The sequence below is a fragment of the Perissodus microlepis genome, chromosome 19 (assembly GCF_051167445.1).
Source record: "Perissodus microlepis isolate ML-2025 ecotype Zambia chromosome 19, ASM5116744v1, whole genome shotgun sequence".
Lineage (NCBI taxonomy): Eukaryota > Metazoa > Chordata > Actinopteri > Cichliformes > Cichlidae > Perissodus > Perissodus microlepis.
The window spans coordinates 24,983,527-25,006,879 of NC_140479.1; the positions used below are offsets into that span (position 1 = coordinate 24,983,527).

General features: G+C 40.0%; 2 protein-coding genes across 2 annotated transcripts in view; both read left to right on the plus strand.

The window, feature by feature from the left end:
• The first annotated feature begins 1,148 nt into the window (after positions 1 to 1,148).
• On the plus strand, positions 1,149 to 9,833 carry ivd (isovaleryl-CoA dehydrogenase). The gene is made up of 12 exons (XM_084913948.1): positions 1,149 to 1,442; positions 2,233 to 2,322; positions 3,376 to 3,427; positions 3,585 to 3,754; positions 3,853 to 3,946; positions 6,073 to 6,203; positions 6,281 to 6,377; positions 6,482 to 6,575; positions 7,428 to 7,509; positions 7,639 to 7,743; positions 8,008 to 8,080; positions 8,884 to 9,833. The coding sequence occupies exons 1-12, from the start codon at positions 1,311 to 1,313 to the stop codon at positions 9,015 to 9,017; spliced, it is 1,254 nt and encodes a 417-aa protein (XP_084770074.1). The 5' UTR covers positions 1,149 to 1,310; the 3' UTR covers positions 9,018 to 9,833.
• A 10,208-nt stretch (positions 9,834 to 20,041) lies between these two features.
• The window catches only part of bahd1 (bromo adjacent homology domain containing 1), a 35,696-nt gene continuing 32,384 nt past the window's right edge, over positions 20,042 to 23,353 (plus strand). Inside the window, exon 1 of the mRNA XM_084914474.1 lies at positions 20,042 to 20,412. The gene's annotated coding sequence lies outside the window, so the exon portion shown is untranslated. The remainder of the gene's footprint in view (positions 20,413 to 23,353) is intronic.

Consider the following 23,353-nt stretch of genomic DNA (forward strand, 5'->3'; position numbering starts at 1 on the left):
AGGCTATGGAGGCTATGCTAATACTGAATAAAATAAATAAATGAATAAAAGTCCTTAATCAGTGTAGTTTGTTTGCTTGTTTGTTTTAAATTCTGTCAACGTAATTCTGGAAAAGTATGGCAAAACAGGCTGAATGGAACATTTGGGGACCCCAAGCAGATTAACCCAGAAATTTTTTATTTTTTAATATTAAATTCTATCCAGCAGGCGGCGCTAATGCACCAGTAAGTCGGTTGGTAAAGCAAGAACAAAGAAGAAGAAAAAACGAGAAAGAATTCCAGTTATGTAAAGAAGAATTATTTTAATCATGTCAGTATTTACTGATGGATCTAAAAATGGAGGGAGTAGTCATGAGGGAGTGTGTGTATATACTAGTTAATCTGCTGTTCTGTGGGATTCCTTGCCCATGATGGTGTGGAAGGCAGCCTTAAGCTAAAGTTTATAAAGGTAATGAGGAAACTGTTGAAAAGTTTATGGTAAGTTGTTGGTAAGAAAGGCAGCGAAGGATTTGTGGCAAAAGATATGGACACTTGAATCAAGAGGCGATACTGCTACAGCACACAGAAATCGACCAGAGTCATTACTTCAAATGGAAAATACAGAAAGGAAAAGGAAGACCTGAGAACACTGCATTAAATCAAGCCTTTCTTTAACTGCTAAATATAAATAACAGAGGATCTTCGTTCCTGACACAAGAGGAGGATGGACATTGCAATGGATGCATGTTCATAGCAATTCCAGAGGAATTTAATTTATTTAATAAAATGTTGTTATTTGGTGTTTCTGCATCAATGCAATATTGCCGTGCAAAATATCACAATGCTATGCTGGAAACAATAAATGAAAAGCTGAAAGATGTGTTTTTGTGTTAACTAATTATTGTTAAAAGGAAATATCACAGTGATTTAGTGACCATTCAATTTGCAAATTAACGATGATTCATTTTAATAATTGTGAGTGTCCTCCCACAGTTTGTAAGTTACAGGTATCGTTATCGATGGTCCTGCATTTACTGGATATCTGATCGATACCAAAATTTGCAGTATCGCACTAGAAGAAGACGAAGTGGAAGATATGATGTGGTTTTATTTTTCACCGGTTCAGGGGGCGGCGGGGTACTTAAGCGCACTACTGTGCCTGCGCGACCCTTCAGGTAAGAAGAACGACAGCGTGGACTACTTTTGTAGGACTAGGAACTATTGGCGGAGTGAGACCTCTTCCGTTTTATCTGCTACAAGACAGCCAGGCAGGAGACCTCAGACGTTCATCCGTGGTCTAACCTTCATCCCTGTTATTCTGCAAGCAGCACCATGTTTGCTGTCAGAAATGCACTTCGCCTCGGCTCCAGGTTATTCATCCCTGCGGTGACAAGAAGAGGCTGTGCCGGAGCTGCCATCCCCATAGACGACGTAGTGAACGGACTCACAGAGGAGCAGATACAGGTTAGCCACACTAGCTAGCTAATGCTAGCAAAACAAAGTGCACACTTGTGTCTGTGCGTGTCAACCGCAGGCATTAAAACAATCACATACTCTCAGAGACCAACATTTTTAGTGTGTTGTATAGTTTTGTGAATTTTAAGGGTAATAAAAGAAGACAGTTTTGCGAGGACACCGTCCCCCATTACGTGATGACACAAGTTAGCTAACAGCTACAAATTAAATTACAAAACCAAAAGCTACCGACTAATACTCGATTAATTTATCTAATTACATTTATCTAGTTAGAAAATGGTCTATTTAACTAATTTTACTAGTTACATTATTAAACAATTTTATTAAATTTCCACGTATGACTTTACAAAGTAGGTTGTGGTAATAAATGGTAGTAATGGAGTGACTGATGCCGACATTGGTTTACAGTCGATATTAAATCAAATCAAAGGTGACTGCAGGCCGGGTGTATTTTTGCGCAAAGTGAAGGAGACTGGACCCGAGGCTGCAAGGAGAGCAGGGGGTGGGTGGGGTTCATATACAGGATCTGATTGGATGGAAGGAGTTGTCTCAGATCCCAGACCTTTTATAAAGTCAAATATACATGCAATGCCAGTTAAAACATTTCAGTATGATTGGGCAAACAACACGTCCACCTGTAAATCAAACAACACACTTACCTCCATCTCCAGGCAGGTGAAAAGCTTTCTCAAGCCGTCACTTTATGATCTTCATCCTCCCAGCACAGTCATTACAGGTATGGTTTTTGCTAAGTAATTGTTTTAAGTCCTTTCCACAGCTGAGGCAAACAGTTCGCAAATTCTTTGTAGAAAAACTTGGACCTCATGCCGACGAGATCGATAAGAAGAACGAGTTCCCAGGAATGCGGGTGAGTTGAAATGCACAAGTGACAAAATTCAGAAAGTTGTAGCTGATGTACCAAGTAGTGATGGAACTTGGGGACAGTACTTCTAGGTGGTAAAAGAAAACAACACATTGTTGATACATCTGTTGACATTCTTTACTTGCTTTATCCTGCACCACCACTTCTGAGTATCGTAAGCAATCCAGTGAGCTCAGCTGACTTTTCTAAAGGAATCAGCATTTTTTTTTTTTTTTTTTTTGCTTTTTGAGCTTTAAAAAAGCACTTTTATATCTAATCATATCAAAAAATGTGGTGGTCAAAAGCTTACTGTACTTTTAACGATTTCTTTAAGCTGTTCTTTTTCCAGGGTGGAGCGATTGTAAAGCATACATCTTTAATAACTTTAAAAAACAAGAATTTGGCTCACAAGTTTGAATTTATTTTGGATTTTCTCTAATCCACACAGGCTCAAAAGTAGATGTATAGGCTCAAATATATACATAAACCACTGCTAAAACTTGGTTTGGAGCAGGGGCTTTTTTTCACGGGATTCCAGTTCAGGCTTGAGCCTTGGTGGTTTCTGGGTTGTTCCTGAACCTCCTAACTAGTTTCCTCTCATCTTGGGTGACAGTTTGGGTCTTCATCCAGAACTTGGCAAAGTTGTGACACATCCAATTTACTTGTACCTGCATGCAACTGTGTGAACTGATGAATCTGCAATTACTCAGAACAAGTCATTTCTGAGCATTGGTCAAGCCAATGAGTGGAGAATCAAACAAATCCTCTTTGTGCTGCCACAGGAAAACAACCACTTGTATTTTTAAGCCACTAAAGATGCTGTACAAGCATTCCTGGAACGAGAACAGTTCAAAGAAATCATTAAAAGACCAAATTTGTCTTGACGTTCATCCCCGTGATGACTGTATGTAAACATCTGACCACATCTGCATGACACCAATATATGTATATATAGCCAATATCGGCTGTTACTATTGGTTGAGCTCTAGTAGATATGCATGTTCAACTGTACCTCCAGTGAATTGTTTCTACTAACTTTCTGCTTTCCCTCTTAAACAGGATTTTTGGAAAGAAATGGGGACGATGGGACTTCTTGGCGTCACTGCTCCAGGTGTGACAGCTGTGATTTTTATGTAGCAGGCAGTTCATACAGTTACAGTTATGTCTAACACATATTTTATGGTACATGTCAAGGCATAAAGGTTTCTATTTTTTTTAGCTGTTATTAGGCGAGTTTACACTCAGCTCACACTGTACATCCCTTTCAGTGGAATGTGGAGGCACAGGATTGGGCTACCTAGATCATATAATTGTGATGGAGGAGCTGTCACGAGTGTCAGCAGCCGTCGGTCTCAGTTATGGCGCCCACTCTAACCTTTGTGTTAACCAGCTGGTACGCCACGCCAATGAAAAGCAGAAGGAGAAGTATATGACAAAGGTCAGGATCAAACATTTCACGTTTAAATATTATCGAAAAACATTGAACGTAATGAGCTTGTTTAATTATTTCATTAATCGTGTTATTTCCTTTGCCAGTTACTGACAGGAGAACATGTTGGAGCCCTGGCAATGAGTGAGCCCAATGCTGGCTCTGATGTTGTGTCAATGAAACTCAGAGCAAAGAAAGAAGGTAAGACGCCCAAACTGTGACTCACTTCTCTGTGGTAATGATAAATGTTCAGCTTAATTATACATCCAGTATGTGGTGCACATAAATAAGATCTGCTTTATTAGCTTTCTTGGTCTTACAGATCTGTGTGTTTGTTTTGTGTTTGTTTGTTTTTTGTACTCTTGGTCCGCTTTGCCAGTGTCACGTAGCTTTATTTGTGTGTTTGAGTGTTGTTAATATCAAGGACTTTACAAGAAGAAGGATTAATTATTCTATTGTTTTGTTCACCTCAAAATCATTAAAATCTGAATGCATTTTTACATAAGAACATCTTCTGAAAGCTATTATCATGGTATGTTAATAGATATGTGTTGGTCACTCTCTTGATGAGGGGGGGAAAGAGTTTTCAGGGCTTTATTAGCTCAGGGTTTGACAGAAATGCTATTGGCATTTACCACACTGAAAATGTACAAATGAGTCAGACTCAGCAAGGTGTCGTGTGTGTGCTGCATGGCCAGATTGTGAGTATGAGCTGCTTATAGAGGCATAAAATTTGACTGTGTTGTTTATCTGAAAACATTATTTTGATAGTTAATAAGATGTGACAGCAGCAACAAAAAGTCAGGCTTTTTAAAAATGGAGTTTGTGAGGTTATAGACTGTATTATGTAAGTATTGAAGTTAACAGCTTTTTTTTTTTGCGTATGTCATAAACAAGCTATGAATAGAACTATTTGAGCTGCTGTTTTCGCAGCCTGGTTAGCACCATCAGCTCACAGGAAGACAGTTTTGTACCTGCATCAGATTTCTACCTGGTACTTCCTGCCACAGTGCTTGTTAGTTTAGCTGCTGATTCTAAATTAGGTGAATGTGTTGTTCAGTTTCACTGATTCAGCCTCGTGATGGAGTGATAACCTGTACAGGTTGCACCCCACTGCTTGCTCAGTGACTGCTGGGGTGGGTTCAAGCTGTGGTGAAGAACATGGATGAATTACTTTTGCTGCCTGGTGCGACATTCGGGGATGGGGAAAAAAAATTTCACTGCTGTGAAGCAAAGTTCTCACATGTCTGTGATAGGTTTGTCTCCTTGCAGTGGATGCAGGCAGTTTTTGTTTGTTTGTTTTTACAACAACATTGTTGCGCAGATCATAGACTGTATATAAAAGATGAACATAGCTACCATGAGGTCACTCATTGGTGAAGTGATGAGGCAGTGGTGGAGCTGATCAAGACCCTGAGGGAAACATGCACACTAACCCTCATCATAAAGCATACCCTGTGTTATCTTCCTTCTGGACACAAATGGGGAAGATTATTTGTAAAATGTATCGTATTTTATTCATTAAGACTTGAAACTACAAACTAAGGGCATAAACTCATTATAAAATATTGATAATGAAGTCATGGATCAAGGGAGCCGAAGCACTGTACTCCAATGGGCCTCTGTACAGTCAAAGTCACCGTCTGCTTGTCATTTGAAATAATGCAGGTTTGAGGCACTTCACTTTTCAAACTCAAATGCAACGTCCATCTTTTATATACAGTTTATTGTGTATATTTGGCTGAATGACTAGCAGTTTTTCCACTTCAAACTTCAACATAAATAGAAATATTAGAGGTTGTGTGCATAAAAGTTTTAGGACTGTCCATGAAGAGCTTGGCATAAGCCAAAGGCATCAACAAGACCAAAATGCCAAGCACCTATACTGCCCAAGGCCAGTGAAAACAAATGCAAATATATACAAACATGAATTCCAGCAGGAAAATGTGATGCCTTAACAGCAAAAAGATGTGAAGAGACAGATAGTATCTACTGGCAGGCCTAAGAGACCCAAAATAGTATCAGTGCCTTTTGTTTTGTTTTTTTTAATGACAATATCAAATCCTCAAAATCACCAGCTGCACAGCTCTCTAGTGCTTCCACACATGCGCCACTTGGTGAATAAGTGACATATATCATTGCCATCAGGTGTAAGCCATGAGGTTTGGAGGCAGCATTCATGCTTTGTAAGTACTGCCTTTCAAGCTGTGGGTGATTGTCAGTATTTTGACAAAGCCCAGAGAGAATTTTTAAGTTGTTGGAAAATGCAGTGCCCTGAAATTGATAGATCACAAAGTAACTACTATATGAACATAATCTTTTCACAGGAGACTATTATGTTCTGAATGGAAACAAGTTCTGGATCACGAATGGCCCGGATGCCGATGTGCTTATTGTGTATGCCAAAACCGATCCCGAGGCCTATCAAAAAGGCATCACAGCTTTCATTGTCGAAAAGGTAAATTCAGTAAAAGAAGGTGTACTAACGATAAACAAGTGTCTTTATTTGTGCATTTATATATACGCTTTGTGTAGGGAACACCTGGATTCTCGACCGCACAGAAGCTCGACAAACTCGGCATGAGAGGCTCAAGCACCTGTGAGCTCATCTTTGAAGACTGCAAAATCCCAGGTGTGCCTCACTATGCATTGTTACTTTATGTCATCCTAATGCAAACTGATTGTCTTTTATCAGCGTGGAATTTATTTTGTTTTCTTTTCTCCTGTCTTTTATAGCGGAGAACATCCTGGGTCCATTAAACAAAGGCGTGTATGTGATGATGAGCGGCTTAGATCTGGAGCGACTGGTGCTTGCATCTGGACCTATTGGGTAAGGTTCACCAGAAGAGGTTGGCTGGTTGGTTTACACTGATGTCAAGTTATATCTAATCACATATACATGTTGATTTAATTAGAAATGACCAAGTATTTTAGTACATAAATGCTGTATCCAGTGATTCTGTGAGTGTGTGCTTCAGCTTTGAAAGTTACTGGACTTGGTGTGCGAGAAGTTGGTTTATGTGTTGTTCATTAGCATGCTGAGCCTGGACTGACGTAGCCATTTTCCACTATTACCTGTTCAGGTTGGCTAAGCTCCACTTGGTTTTTAGGGTTTTCCATTAAGTGGTAGCACCTGGTACTAGGCACCTTTTTAGTACCCACTTGGCTGAGATTCCAAGTGATCTGAGGCAATCCATAAATGTGACTTCAACTGACTGCATGCCACCGATTGGCTAGTCAGTGGCATCACTCGATGAGGAATGAGAGCGTCTGTCTCCTTCATGAAAATCAAAACGGCCATTTTTAAAGCCCAGTAAAAAGGGAAATGGCTGCACAAAAAACAACACTGTGGCCCGCGAGTTGGACGAAAAGCTATACACCGAGCAGCAGGTATATACCTTTGTTGTGGTGTTCATGTCGCACACATATGACATCACCGGACTTTTGCCCGTGTTGCTATAACGACTCCATGCACATTAGGTGTTTGCCCATGCTGACTTTAAAGTGTTATTTTGTGCCGTTTCAAAGCTGAAATTTCACATCTCTGGTAGTTCATTGGCCAGACTGTCCTGTAATTTAAATTTAGTTAAACATGTTTAACATATATTTTTTTAATGTTGTCCTATAACCTTACAGATGTGATACATTTCATCTAATGTAACATCCTCATATTGTGTTTCAGCATCATGCAGGCGGTTCTGGATGCTGCTATTCCCTATCTGCATGTCAGAGAGGCTTTCGGACAGAAGATCGGACACTTTCAGGTTTCGCCTTCATTTTTCACTTTCCTCAGAGAATAAAAATTCAAATATTTTGACGGCCATTGTGTTAAATGATTTGTTTAATTCACGTTTACTCGAGTCAGACTGACCTGATGTTCATCTGTTTGACAGCTGATGCAAGGGAAGATGGCTGACATGTACACCAGGCTGAGCGCCTGTCGGCAGTATTTGTACAGTGTTGCACGTGCTTGTGACAGAGGACACTTCAGCGCAAAGGTGAGAAGATTTGTAATCACGTATGCTTCTGCAGCACTCAGTCAGTCACTTTAGCCAAGAAGTTTCCTAAATTCATATCCTGTATAATGGCCCCTTTTAAACATTAAATAAGAATTTTATAGAAAATGTTGTAATATATATTTAATCTTTTGTTGGATCCTAAAGGTTCTCACTTTCAAGTCTGCATCCAGTTACTTGTTTTTTTTCTTTCCGTAGAGACTTTCTTGTCTAACTCTGTGACTGTGATGCTTTGTGTGTTTGCAGGATTGTGCTGGAGTGATCCTGTATTGTGCTGAGAACGCCACTCAGGTTGCTTTGGACGGGATTCAATGTTTGGGTGAGTGCCAAGAACCAGAGCTGAAATGAAATGAGAGCAGATTCTTAAACTGAGGAAATTGTCATGATTTAATCAATGTACAAACAACATATTTCAGGTTACAACCAACACACAGCTGTTAGGAAGGTCTAGTTAACAGAAAGAAAGTTCATAGTAAAATGAGGGATTTCCCCTAAAGCCGCTTTCACACATAGACTATAGCTGAGCTTTTCTCGGCTTCACCCAGCAAAACTGCACAAAACAGCACAGATGTCTGTAGCAGTCAGATGATTCATTAAATGAGTGTAACCTTGTTAGTTTACTTGAAAAAGAGTCGAGTGCAGGTCAGATGTCTGACTTCTTGCAAATTATTTGCAGACCCTGTTAAACCAGCTGGAGGATTTCTAGTACTGAGAATGTGCCTGAAACGCATATTTTTTCCTGTTGTGAGAGGGCAGCACTGTGATCTGTTACCAGCTTAGTTCGCCCGACAATTTGTGGAGTTCATGTGTAAAAACCTCTTACTAATTAGTTGATGTGATAACCCCTTATCCATTACACTGATTCTTTCCTAATAAACAGCAACAACAGTCTGACTTGTTTTAATCCATTCTGCTCTGACAGTCACTGGCTGCTGGAGCTGACGTAGATCTGTAGAATTTATTTGCTGAGGTGCCTATATGAAGTCACTTTTTCATTAATTTTGTTTTGGAGACATAGATATCTGATATCCCAACATGGTTTTTGTTGATTAACAGATGGCCACCCTTGAGCTCTGTTACTACTCGGTAACTTTGCACTAACATCTGTATGTCCTTTGTCAGGTGGCAATGGCTACATCAATGACTACCCACTGGGGCGATTTCTGCGTGACGCAAAGCTGTATGAAATTGGTGCCGGGACAAGTGAAGTTCGCAGACTCATCATTGGACGAGCTTTCAACTCCTTGTTCAAATAAAGCTGAGAGGGTGATCACCAAAAGACTGCGAGTGGTTTGCTGTGGATGATAAAAGTTATTCACACACACAAGGCCTTACTGTACAAAAGAACTTGTCGCCAAGGATTTTGATTAGTTTCAGTCAAAACAGGTCATTATGAAATTGTGATATTAGAACTCGACATAATGAAAAGCAGTTTTAACTACATTAAGTGGCCTTGATGTGACTTTTTTTAGCTACAGTACGAAAACGTTCGTATTCTCCAACCAGGTAGCAAGAAGTTGCTGTGAAATCTGTTGATAAAGGCCCAATCATTTTGGTGATTGGTCACTGAAATGTGTATTCCTTGTGTGGTTGCTGGAGGTTACTGGCAGTCGCTGGTCACAGAGAGGTATACACTAAAAACCCTTCAGCCAACATGTTTCAAATTGTGCAACTTTTACACTCACTGGCTGCATTGAAGAACCGTGTATCATATAGGGGCTCAGTGTTACCTCACTTATTATCACTACAGTTTAAAAAAAAAAACAAGTCTGATGACGTTGCTGCCATCATTGTCTGAATTTTCTTGATTTGTAAGTGTGAAATCTAATCTAACTGTAGTTCAGATCTTCAGAAACATGATTTCAAAGCAAACTGAAATATGTGAAAAGGGCAAATGTCTGTGAGTGCTCTGCTAGCATTTGTTTGTTTTTGGGAGCATATGTCACTGTATACAATAAAAATCAGTCTGTAGAAATCTCTCAGATTTGTCTTCCTTTCTGCAAAGAATTATGTAGTTGTACATTGTGAACATGTATGAAATGAAATCTTATAAAATAAAAATTTTAATTTTCTATTTATGTCTGTGTTTATTGCATACATTTGTGAAAGGATTGTAATCCACGTTCCATGAACTTTTTTTCTCCTTGCGTTTTGCACTGATTGAGAATTACAGCTGCTGTGAATTATGAGATTAGTCAGGTTTATATGGGTGGGAGAAATATTGCAGGGAAAATAAATCTGCTGTCGAGCTCCATACCTCAATCCATGAAGCCTGGATAAATTTGGTTTAATTCCATTTTATTTCAATTTTGGGGAGAATTATTGTGATATCTCCTGTGACACTGGAACAGCATCCTGTCTGTAAAATACAAGACCTCCAGTTTGCACTGCATAACCTATGATATGTGTTTAAACCCCCTGTCCTACATGTTAGAGTAGCCTTAAAACAACCGAGATGAATATTGGATAAGGTTTAGGGATGATTTACATGCCCTAAATTAAAATATAAGTTATAAAAGTCAAATTCATAATCGAGGCTATCAAATGTTAAACTATGAGGACAACGTGTTAACATAGTTTTGCATTTTTTACATTTTAATAGTTTGAGGTGGAACTCGTTTATTACAGCCTATTATATCTGAACACATCATGAGGTACTCCTGACAGTCACTTTGTTGAAGTTAAATGTGTAATTATACCTCTGAACTTTAGAAGCATATAAAACAGCAATAAAAAAAAATTACCCTCTTATTTCCGGGTCATCTTACTAAATCTTTAATGATTTCTCTGTGATCCCTGTGGCTTTCCAATCCCTCTCAGTAACTTGTGGCTGAAACTTCTCCATCACCTGTTAACATGATATCATATCTGCCATGTATGACTCAGGTTGACTAATGTGCAGAAGATAATGAGGTTGGATTTATTTCTGTGAACTAGAAGAGCATTTGTGCATTGTTTGTATCTTGGAATAAAAAAGAGGTCTGGTAAAAGCATGTTTCTATAGTTCCTCTGTATCCACTGAACACAGAGAAAAGCCAAAGAGGAGCCAGTAGCTCGAGCTATAATTGAAGTGAATTAAACATGGATGGGAGTTGCGTTACTGGGTGGATTTTCACCCATTTCCAGCCTCTCTCTCTCTCTCTCTATATATATATATATATATAGAGAGAGAGAGAGAGAAAGAGAGACATATTTGGATTCAACAAGGTGCAAACATGAACAGTACTTATGAAGACTGTGACATTTAAACTGTGCTCAAGGGTGCTAGGGGGCTCAAGGTATCCCAAGAAAGGATGTCCCACACTCCACACTGATATTGAGTTCTGACCATCTGAATATCACAGCAGAAATAAAGTACATGTGGTCTTGAGCTACTCCTCATTGCCTTGTAATTCTGTAGAAAATGGGAAATATGAGACTTAATGGAAACATAAATGGAAATACAGTATTTATGGGAAAAATCACTTGTACAATTGAGGCCATTTCTGACAAGGCTTTGGAGAAAATTAGATGCTTCAGCTCATGGTTGAATGCATCTCTCAGGTGCTGTGCCTTTTTAATACTATATAAGCACAAATGATGCATTTTTATGACAAGCTGTTGCTAATAACGTGCCTAAAGCAGGGGTGTCCAACTCCAGGCCTCAAGGGCCGGGAACATCAAGACATGTTGAGGAGGTGATTTAGCCATTTAAATTAGCTGTGTTGGATCAAGGACACATCTAAAACCTGCAGGACACCAGCCCTTGAGGCCTGAGTTGGACACCCCTGGCCTAAAGATACAATTTAAAATGGATTCTTTTCCAAGTTGTCATCTGTCTGTAAACGTGACATTTTTTTTATGGTTAAGTGATTCATAGTTAAAGTAGATCAAAAGCATTCCTCTGAAAATGGTCAGGTACAAGGACTGGACTGAAAATGAGTGAAAGCAGCCAATGTCTGAGGAAAAACTTTAAAAGATCTTCAGAAAACCTGGAGAACTATTGCTCCAGACATTTTGCCTCAAGACTTTTGTACAGTACTGTACTCGGACCAGCCCATCTGGCACCAACAACAATGCCAAAGTCCCTTAAACTAAGTTTCTTCCTAGTTCGGATGCTTGGTTTGTAATTTCATAGTTTTCAGTTAAATAATTCTGCAACTGAGGCGGCAACACTGGGGACTGTTTGTTTATTCCTGGCAGAACAAGCAAAATTTATGGTCGAAACCACATACTAAACCATTTGAGGAAAAAAAATGCTAAATTCAATCCACAAAACTAGAAATATATGCAGTTAAATGGATACGCTCATTAGTATCAAGCAGGATATAAATTCACACATTCGCCATGTGTATCTGTCCATCCACTCCATCCACTCCAATAACTTTGATACTGGGCTAGTAAGTCAGGCAAAAAGATAAAAGATTTTTAGGAAATGTTTGATACTTTGATGTAGCCCTCTTAGCAGGTTGACCACATCCACTTCAAATGAGGTCAGAAGAACTGTCACACTTCCGTGCTGCTTTCGTGTGAATGCGCCGAGTTTTCAGTTTGGCGACATAATAAATCACCTCTGACACGAGGTTGTTGTTGAGGGACTAGGGATGCTTGAACATCTATGACACCTAGCGCACACCTCGTTCATGGTAATACATTTCATATTGCATGTAGTTGTTGAAAAACGTCTTTTTTTGTCTTCAGTTGTTTTTGCAGTTTTCAGCCATTGTACTTTAAGTCACCCAGAAAAATATACTGGATTTTTTTTTTTTTTTACCAGAATTGTTCTTCATAATGCTAAATTATGAGGCTTTTTCTGATAAAGAGCACATCTGTGGGAGCACGTGAGTTGTTTCGCTATGGCACACGAAGTTGTTATAACTCAAATAGCCCAAGAATTCACAGCCTTTACAAGTACTCATGTCTGCAGACATTTACATGGCAGACGTGAGTGGGAAGTGAGCTTTGTGCGTTCTAATCATGATATACTACATCAACATGGTGTTTAATTTACAGGTGTTCTCTAACCACATAGTTAGTGCAGGAATTTACACGTTAACTCTGTGTACATCAGTCAATAACAGTCGAGGCCTTAGGAAATCCACATGTCTGTACAAAACACAGTGCCCTCAACCAAACAGGAAATCCGTGATTTTCCACTTTACAGATTTCATCATTTTCAGGCTTTCTATCTTAATGACATCCTCCATAATTGGTCAGTTTAGTCTAAAGACCTCGGGGAAGCTAAATTGCGAGTTTCTGAGTTTTCATTGAAAGGCGTGTCGGTGGAACTGTGGTGAATTATGGTGTTTTGTCAAGAAACCTTAACGTGTAGTTAACCAGACTTGTAGCATGGAATTAAAACTTCTAGCATTAGGCCACACTCAAAAAAACAAAACAAAAGAAGATCCCTGACCCTCAGTAAACATGAAGCGATATTTTAAAAAAGACTGAAATATGAAATGAAAGATTTATTTTTTCAAATAATTGATCACTAAGGAAAATGTGCTTGGTGTAAACTGAATGTGCACCTGTCAAGTGAATTTCAAATAACCAGATTCCATTAAATGTAACATTTTATATTGTACTTATGAAACAATATTACATACATTTTTTTAGCGCATACGGATGTGTGGATTTCGATTCAGACCCTCCTCTGTACTGGTGACTAAAACCTACAGATCATGATGATGCAAACGTTTTTCATGCTATGTTTAATAGCATCGCCATCATGTGTCATTACGTACAATACAACTTGAAGATCACAGTGATCCTCAGGCCCGAAACACATTTATTACAATTTTCCAAATTTAAGGACTAGCATGGTTGTGTGTTGTTCCTACACAGAAAACACTGAGTCATAATAGACAAAGACCTTCTTTGTAATGAAGTTACACTGTGTGCTTCTCAGGCATAGTGTCATCACCACAGGGCTATGGGTTGTTGGTATTTTTTGGCGGACCGCATGCAAGTATATGTCGTAAGTATGATATAAGCAGTCTGAAGCCATTTAGTTTTGATCATTAGTTCACCCATTGTGACATTTTAGCTCCTTATGGAGAGGAACCAAAATGCAGACACAACCTAAATGACATAAATGACAAAGTACATAAACAAAAATAACCCTTTAATGACTGATTTCCCCCTAAAAAGAAAAGAAAAAATAGGAGAGGATAACAAATAGAAGTAAACACGGGAGATAAAAGGAATGTGTTAAGACAAGGAAGGATTGGATCAGATCAGGGAACTCCTCCTTAGTTTGAATGCTGGTCTCAGCTGTGTCTTCAAAGATATACACAAAAATGCAAAATTAGCAAATATATGTTGACACTATTACTGTCTATATTCTTACAATGGTAGTCAGTTATGTCTGTAATGTTATTAGTTGCTATAAACACAGTGGTTTTGTTAAACGGTGCTCAGGTAGACTATAAGCTGACACAGTGAACTACCTGACTTAGACAAATTTCTCTATTTTTAGACCTTTTCACTATTTCTTATGTTATTGTATGCAGGGATAGAAAATATTGTTTGATCAGCAAAGCTTCACAGGACACATGGACAATGAGCCAAAATATTTGGGGAAATTAACCCACAGGTTTCTGGGAGGAAACAAGTGAGAGCTGATGGAGCTCCATTTAACTGATGTGTAGCCAGCGGCGGTGAGTTCGGAGTACAGGCAACCCCGGGATTCCAGAATACCCCAGAAAGTAGCACCTTGAGAACGCCACGGTTTCTAGGGGAACGATGCAGAACGAGCTCATGAGATACTTGTTTTCTCTCGTGAGGGAGGACGTCATCAGCCCAGAGCAGAGCAGGGCTGTTGTGTCAGTCCAGACAGATGAGATCATGGATATTGCCACACAGTACCTGCTTGTGCTTGCGCTGTGTTATGTTGATTGTGAAGGGGAGAATTTTGAGCTCATCCCTCTGTAGTCACCTACAGCTGATTCCATTGCTACAGTGCTAACGGGCTCCATACCGCCATCCTTCTGAGAATAAGAACAATGTGCTCACCTGTGTACCTACAAGGACACTGAGAATTCTGCAGAAATTCTGGTTATTGAAATGTATTTTCCTCAAGCCTTTGAATTAAAACAGAAAGTCATTGTCTTTAATACTATACTTATTATATTATTCAATCTTTAATTTTATTTCAGCAGACAGCTAAAATACAAAGACATTTCCAAACAACCTACTGCAGTAAACACACTAACAGTCATGCCCAAAGCTTGCTGACACATGCAGAACTTCAAGCTGCTGGACAGCATTGTCTCGTTTCTCCTTTCCTATTGGGCAGCTCCCTTTGGATGAGGGTAAGCCTCTGTTTAGCAGCACGTCTCAGGCATACCTGCTCGACAACGACCTCACGTTGACCTGAAAGCACCTGCCATTGTAGAGACACGTGACAAAGCAATTCAGCAACCGTGCCCAAGTTTAAAAAGGTCTTTTTTTTTTTCTTTTTGGATATTCTGAAGTATCGCTAATATGAAGCATTTAACACTATGTCCCAAATTTGGTTAAAACTATCACAAATAAATAGAAATGAATTTCTATTTAAAACATTTGATATCAAAAAGCAGTAAAATGGTCAGGGATGGCCTGATCACATCACTGGTGTTATTGGACAAGAGTACTGGACAGGTCACCAGCCTATCACAGGGTAACTATAGCTTAGTACTTTAAAACCTACTGTCTTGACTCGGAGTGATTGCAGTCATCTTCATCTTAACATCGCAAAAACCAATGAGATGGTTTTAGACTTCAGGTGAGGTTGGAGGAGGACCCAACCAGCACCTATAACCACCATTAATGTAGTGTTCAGCCACAGATACCTTGATGTGCAGTTGCACATTAAGTTGGACTGGAAGAGCCATATGGAAGCAGTGTACACTGAGGGGCAAAGACAATTTAATTTCCTAAGGAGGCTAAGAGCATCTGTCAACCTTTGCTCCACAGTGTCTACCACATGGTGGTGATTTGTTTGATGCTGTGGCCTGCTGGGGAGAAAGGGGTCCACACAGCACACAGGAACAGAGTAAACAAACTTATCAAGCAGGTCGGCTCTGTGCTCGGGTCTGATATTGAGAAAGTCCAGCAGGTGGCAGAGAGAAGGATGCTCTCGAAGCTGAAATCAGTTACCATCAACCCTGCCCACCCTCTTCATGCTCCGGAGGTTATCGACAGTAGCATCTTCACTCAAACACTGATTGCACCAAAGTGCAAGCCTGAGCATCTCAGGAGGTCCTTTATACCCGCTGCTACAGGACTGTTTAATGCACAGTACAGGGAGTGCAGAATTATTAGGCAAATTAGTATTTTGTCCACATCATCCTCTTCATGCATGTTGTCTTACTCCAAGCTGTATAGGCTCGAAAGCCTACTACCAATTAAGCATATTAGGTGATGCGCATCTCTGTAATGAGAAGGGGTGTGGTCTAATGACATCAACACCCTATATCAGGTGTGCATAATTATTAGGCAACGTCCTTTCCTTTGGCAAAATGGGTCAAAAGAAGGACTTGACAGGCTCAGAAAAGTCAAAAATAGTGAGATATCTTGCAGAGGGATGCAGCAGTCTCAAAATTGCAAAGCTTCTGAAGCGTGATCATCGAACAATCAAGCGTTTCATTCAAAATAGTCAACAGGGTCGCAAGAAGCGTGTGGAAAATCCAATGGCACAAAATAACTGCCCATGAACTGAGAAAAGTCAAGCGTGCAGCTGCCAAGATGCCACTTGCCACCAGTTTGGCCATATTTCAGAGCTGCAACATCACTGGAGTGCCCAAAAGCACAAGGTGTGCAATACTCAGAGACATGGCCAAGGTAAGAAAGGCTGAAAGACGACCACCACTGAACAAGATACACAAGCTGAAACGTCAAGACTGGGCCAAGAAATATCTCAAGACTGATTTTTCTAAGGTTTTATGGACTGATGAAATGAGAGTGAGTCTTGATGGGCCAGATGGATGGGCCCGTGGCTGGATTGGTAAAGGGCAGAGAGCTCCAGTCCGACTCAGACGCCAGCAAGGTGGAGGTGGAGTACTGGTTTGGGCTGGTATCATCAAAGATGAGCTTGTGGGGCCTTTTCGGGTTGAGGATGGAGTCAAGCTCAACTCCCAGTCCTACTGCCAGTTTCTGGAAGACACCTTCTTCAAGCAGTGGTACAGGAAGAAGTCTGCATCCTTCAAGAAAAACATGATTTTCATGCAGGACAATGCTCCATCACACGCGTCCAAGTACTCCACAGCGTGGCTGGCAAGAAAGGGTATAAAAGAAGAAAAACTAATGACATGGCCTCCTTGTTCACCTGATCTGAACCCCATTGAGAACCTGTGGTCCATCATCAAATGTGAGATTTACAAGGAGGGAAAACAGTACACCTCTCTGAACAGTGTCTGGGAGGCTGTGGTTGCTGCTGCACGCAATGTTGATGGTGAACAGATCAAAACACTGACAGAATCCACGGATGGCAGGCTTTTGAGTGTCCTTGCAAAGAAAGGTGGCTATATTGGTCGCTGATTGTTTTTGTTTTGTTTTTGAATGTCAGATATGTATATTTGTGAATGTGGAGATGTTATATTGGTTTCACTGGTAAAAATAAATAATTGAAATGGGTATATATTTGTTTTTTGTTAAGTTGCCTAATAATTATGCACAGTAATAGTCACCTGCACACACAGATATCCCCCTAAAATAGCTAAAACTAAAAACAAACTAAAAACTACTTCCAAAAACATTCAGCTTTGATATTAATGAGTTTTTTGGGTTCATTGAGAACATGGTTGTTGTTCAATAATAAAATTATTCCTCAAAAATACAACTTGCCTAATAATTCTGCACTCCCTGTAATGATAAGATGATTTTATCTGCATGTTTGCATATTTGCACATTGGTTATTGGCCAATTTAATTATTTTTATATGTTATTAACTGTATTTGGAATTGATATTGTTTAGCTGTTTGGGATGCGTCGACTGTATTAAAGCTGCAGTGGCAATGCAATTTCCTGTGTGAGCACCAGGTTTTATCCCCCTCTTTTGTGCTACTTCTTTTAAAAATCATAGAATACAAATAAAATAAATTCCATATGTTATACTACCGTTGAGGTCTGGATTGAAAATTGAAAAATATGCCATTCTCTTGAAATAGCGCTGCACAACGCACATTAAATCAGTTTACACAACAATACAAAGAACAAAAAACAAAACATGAGCAAGTCTATCAGTAGTAGGCAGTATAATTTTAGTGCAGGTGTGTCAAGGAAGCGAAAACATAAATTACAGAATTATTTTTTGGCTTAAAATTGTAGAAATTACTTTTTAAATGTTAGCCAAAGGCCACAATATAATGCCTGTTTTATTAAGTCAAAGCACTGGGAAGCAGACGTTTAATTAAATTGAATCCATTCATAAATTTTAGAACTGAGCTAACCTTTTTCCTCTTCTCTCTCACATTTGCTGAAAGCAAAGAGATTTGAGGGGCATTGCTTTTTACACCAAATGAAATCAGCGTCTCGTTAAAAAGCAGTCACTGCTGCTGTAAAGTGAGGTGAAACGGGAGATCAATTGACCAAAGTGTCTGGTTACAAAGGATTCAGTAGCTTAAGTCCAGTCAAGTCAGAAGGGATTTTGAGTCCATCCCAGGTCACTCTGTTCACACAAAACACTAGAAATGAGCTGCCAACGGTTGCTGGGCTTTCCCTAAGACACAAGAAGAGGAGCTTGGTCATTTGTGCGTCGGGGGCTCGGGGGGTGTCAGAGTAGAGCCGCTACTCCTTCCACATCAAAAGGAGCTAGTTGAGATGGCTCAGACATGTGACTGGGACTGGGAATGGATGATGGATATTTTGACTACATGATTAATGTGGCTGAAAGAATGAACTTTTATTATATTATATATTTTAGTGTAACTCAACAAAAGCAGTTTAAAAGATTAATTACACATTTTCTGGTTAATTCATGTGATATTAACATATTTCATTTTTAAATATCTTTAGTGTACAGGTGGAATTATTTCTCAGATTTTGTTTTAATAATGGACAGCTGATAGTTAACACTACAGGGAGTGCAGAATTATTAGGAAAGTTGTATTTTTGAGGAATAATTTTATTATTGAACAACAACCATGTTCTCAATGAACCCAAAAAACTCATTAATATCAAAGCTGAATGTTTTTGGAAGTAGTTTTTGTTTCACTCCCTACGCTGATTTTATTTATGAGCTTTCAGAAATTAATGAGTCAAAACATATAGCCTCTGTTGCTCTACACAAATAATTTCCCCAACAAGTGACCAAAATTATTTTTAAAAATCTATTATCAGTGCTTAAAAACTCATGAAATTTTGCACATCTATCTGAAGTGGTGACAGTTTAATTACTGATCTTGCATGTTGGTATGGCGATGTGGTTCTAACGATGCAATTTTGAGGGATGCTTTTGCCATTTTCAGGTGTTGTATTGTATTTTAATGAACTCTTTCTAGGGCTTATTCTTTTGGAGTTTCTTGATCCACTGGCAATCTGCTACCCTGCCTTTTGAGTTATGATAGCTGGGATAGGCCCCAGCTACCCTGCAACCCCGAATTGTATAAGCAGAAGAAAATCATTGGCTGAATGGATGGATGGGTTTCCTTGAAGAGGAATGTCATTGTGTTATTGTAGATCTGCAGGGTTAGCAGCAACGTGAGGTATAATTAGTGGGTATTCCCCTGATACCTAGTGGGGCTAAAAAGCCATATTGGTGCACCAATCAATAAGAGTCTAGGGCTAAAAACACACCCACATGAAAACCCACAACCAAAGCACGTGATTACACGTTGCAGATTTTCAAATGTAGTTTACTTGCTGCAAGGTTTTGCTCATTTCTTACAACTTTTTTTTAAATAGAAGCTTAATTTTACTTTAGAAATTACTCGTTTGTTTAGCTTAAGTCAGTTCATCTAAATTAATCATAACCTTTGTTATTGTTTCCGCGATCACATTCAAATGCTAAAATACTACCCGACGACCAATTTCTGCAAACAAGCCATTTTAAATATCATCGCAAACAAAAGCACAATACAAAAAAAAGGGAGACCATAAACTCCATAAATTCTTCACACAGTGTTCAGCAGCAGAGCCCGACCCTCTCCCCTCAATCCCCCCGCCAGGGTTAGGTTAATACACCCGTCAAAAGGAAAGGGCTTAAATACATTAACTGGGTGAAACCCATCTGTCAGCCACAGCGGGGGCTGCTGGGGACGGTGACATGTGGACGATGCGTCCGTGGCCCTTTAAGAAACTCCATGTTTTCTCTAGGCTACATGATGCGTCAACACAAAAAGCGGATGATGCTGTTATGTAAAAACATACCAAAGTGAGCCGTAGTTTGCAGGATTTCTGCGGAGTGCCGAGTGCGCCTCGCTCCGTCTTATTAACCTCTGCTTTAGTTCTAAGTTTACCGAGTGGCGATTTTTACGCGTAGAGCGTGGAGCGGCGCAGATCGGAGCAGGAGAGAGGAGAAGAAGAAGAAAAAAGGCTTCAGCCGATCAACTCAACATGAGTCGCTCTCCGCACGGTTTTCCTCCTTCACTTGCGGGAAGCGTACACCTGACGCATCACTCTCTCTTGCCGTGGAACTGATCTTCCTCTCCAACATATCGACTCCCGCTGGGTTATTTTACACTTTGCGAAACGGTAAGACGCGAAAGCGTTTCAACTCTTATCGCATTCGAGGCAAAACTGAAAGTGTCAGGCAGGACAGGATCGAGAGAGAGGAGACAGCTCGGGTTGGAATAATGTGTCAGCTATTGACAGATAGCAGATCCTTCTTGTTGCCGGGGATCTGTAAAACCCTCGGAGGTAACTTTCGGAGACATCTGTTGTCAGTGGTGTCACTTGTGCAGGTGGCAAAGCTGCCTCTTTTTTTAATCGGCCAAACGCTGGGTAGCAAGGCTCGATCGGCTGAGACTCCCAGCTCGTGATCGCAGAAAATGTCACGCAAGCAGCTTCTGTTAGAGTCAAGTTTGAGGCTCGGCTCTGTGTTGGAGTTTGTATTTGTGGGTTTGTAAGAGCAGGGGGGGACATGGAGATCCTCTTGGAACATGTAAGGGGTTGTTTTTTTGTTTTTCTAAAGACACGGCTAAAGCATGCCGATTAGTCGAATCTGAGGGGTTTATTAAGCTTTTATACACTTTCAAGCTAATGATGCCACCAAAGTAAACATTTAGTGGCGTTTTGGACGTTTTAAACGTTGATTTACTCAGGAAAGATAAACAAACTGATGTTAGAGTTTTATGTGGTTTAATCCATCTACTCCAAACAGTTGAAAGTTCTCTGCAGGTTACTTATTTAACAGCTGTAGTTTCTATAAAAGATTATTAATGCTTTGTTCGCCTACTTGTGTGCCTTTTCACTGCGGTTTTGGCACTTTTACTCTGGTAAAACATCTGAATACGTCTTGCATTACCGCTGGTTTGACAGAATAAGCAATCTGAAGGTTTAACTTGGACTGTTTTGCACTTTTCCCTGACATTTCATAGACTAAACAATCAGTAAGTCAAGGAAATGAAATGCCATAATCTGGGAAGAATCATCTCCTGCTGTTAAAGGCCACTGGAAAGTGCAGGCTTTTCATATGACATGAGCTTTATAACACAGGTTGCCTGGTGAGTTCCTGGGCATAATAGTGTTTGTAAAGGCTCTTGTGAGCAGAAGAGCCTAACAATAGAGCGCCAGCTTTGGAGGTCGTGGTAGATTTGTGTCTGGTCGGTTCTCCAGCGTTACCTTGACAGGCTTGCCATAGCAGCATGTTGAATAGCGTTGCGCTGCCCACACGTGAGCCATAAAGCTGGATATCAATCCAGGACTTAATCCCATTATTGATGAAGAACTGCCCTGATGTGGCCACGGAGGAAAGACGCACTGACCTCCCAGATGTCCCAGAGGAGACGAATACCTCCAGCCTGCAGTCGGGACACATGTGGTCAGAAGAAGAAGGAGGAGGAGGAGGAGGAGGAGAAGGCAAAAATGAAAAGAATAGCTGTTAGCAGACTAACTGAAACAGTGGCTGTGTTGTCGCCCTGTTATCATCTTTAAAAATATATTTCACTTGTTGAAAAGATCATCTGAAAGTGAAACAATTTCCGCCTACAGCTGCGTAGGAAAAGCACACTGACAAGTCCCAATTTTCCAAAACATCACTGTGTGGTTGTCATCACACTGTAATTCCCCACAGAGTGATGTTAAATATTGTCTAATAGAAACACCACTTTGGGCTGTTTTTTGGTTTTTTTTGTAACAGTTTAGTTTTTTAATTTGCTTTTTAATCTAATATCTGTTGTTACATTTTCAAGATTTGTTTTCTAGCAGAGAAACTTGTATTTCTAAAATGTATTTCTAAAGAATTATTTAGGGAGAACATTAGAGAAATCCATTTCCTGTATTTACTTACTTATTTACTAAGTGAAGAACACAAGTCGGTTATTCATGATCACAGTGCTGTCCAAGCCAGCTGAGTTTAAAGAGCACTTTATGTTAAAAATAATCATGCTTATCTGAGTTGCCTTCATGCGCTGAGCTCAGTAAGTGAGCTTTTTTGTTTCTAATACCAAACTTACTTCTTATAAAGCCCTAAAATTAACTTTACATAAAGCAAGAACCAGATATGTTTTCATATAATACATCTAAAGGAACCAGCTGACACACAGAGCTACCTGGGAGCTTTATCCTTAAACCCTGACCCAGCAGAGTTATGAAACCTCAGAGCAGGTGCCCACTGTCCTCTGCAGGTAACCCAGCCTCGGCTGAGATGTGGGTGTATGATGGGATTCCAAAGAAATGCACGTGGAACAGAAAGTAACATCATTATTTTATTTTGTACAAAGCCACAGGTTAGTTGGCCTTATTGGGAAGAAAATAGGGCAAATAGTGAAGTTTAACCCCCAACCACAGCGTTGCACATAGCCAGGCTGACCTGTAATTATGTCTTTATTGACATTATAATGAGGTCAATTGCTGCGATCGTAGATTTCAGCTGTTACTTGACTGAATGCCATCATAACCACAAAAGAAGTGCTTGTTACAGGTTAACATACAATTTACAGAACTTTGCACCTTTTTTAAATGTTTTACAATGCTAATGAGTTTCCTTCTTATCCCTGTTCACTGGTATGAATATTTCTCTGTACTGAATGAGCAGCGAACCTCGGGATTAGCAAAGCTGCTCTGTAGCCCTTAGTTGTCTAAAAGCCATTAGCCAGCCCATACTGCTCTGCGCTCTCTTTCCCCGACTCACGCTGGCACAGTTCCAAGACACAGCTGTGAAAATTACAGGCCTGCTTCATGGAAACATAGAAGAAGAGGAGGCAGAGCTGGTGTGGACGGGAGGAGAAGTGGAGCAGAGATCCACAGACTGCTGTCAGCTGTCCACTGGTCCACAGCTGCAGTGGAGATTTTAGAGATGGGGTCTCACTCACTTCTACTTCTGACACACACTGGGATTGTTTACGTGTGTGTGTGTGTGTGGGTTTTGATGGAGGCATTACAGTAAATCCTGTTTGGCTGCGACTAAACAGAACAGAAGTCCTCCCTGTGACTGACAAACGTCAGGCTCCTTCAGCGAAAAGCACATGGCACC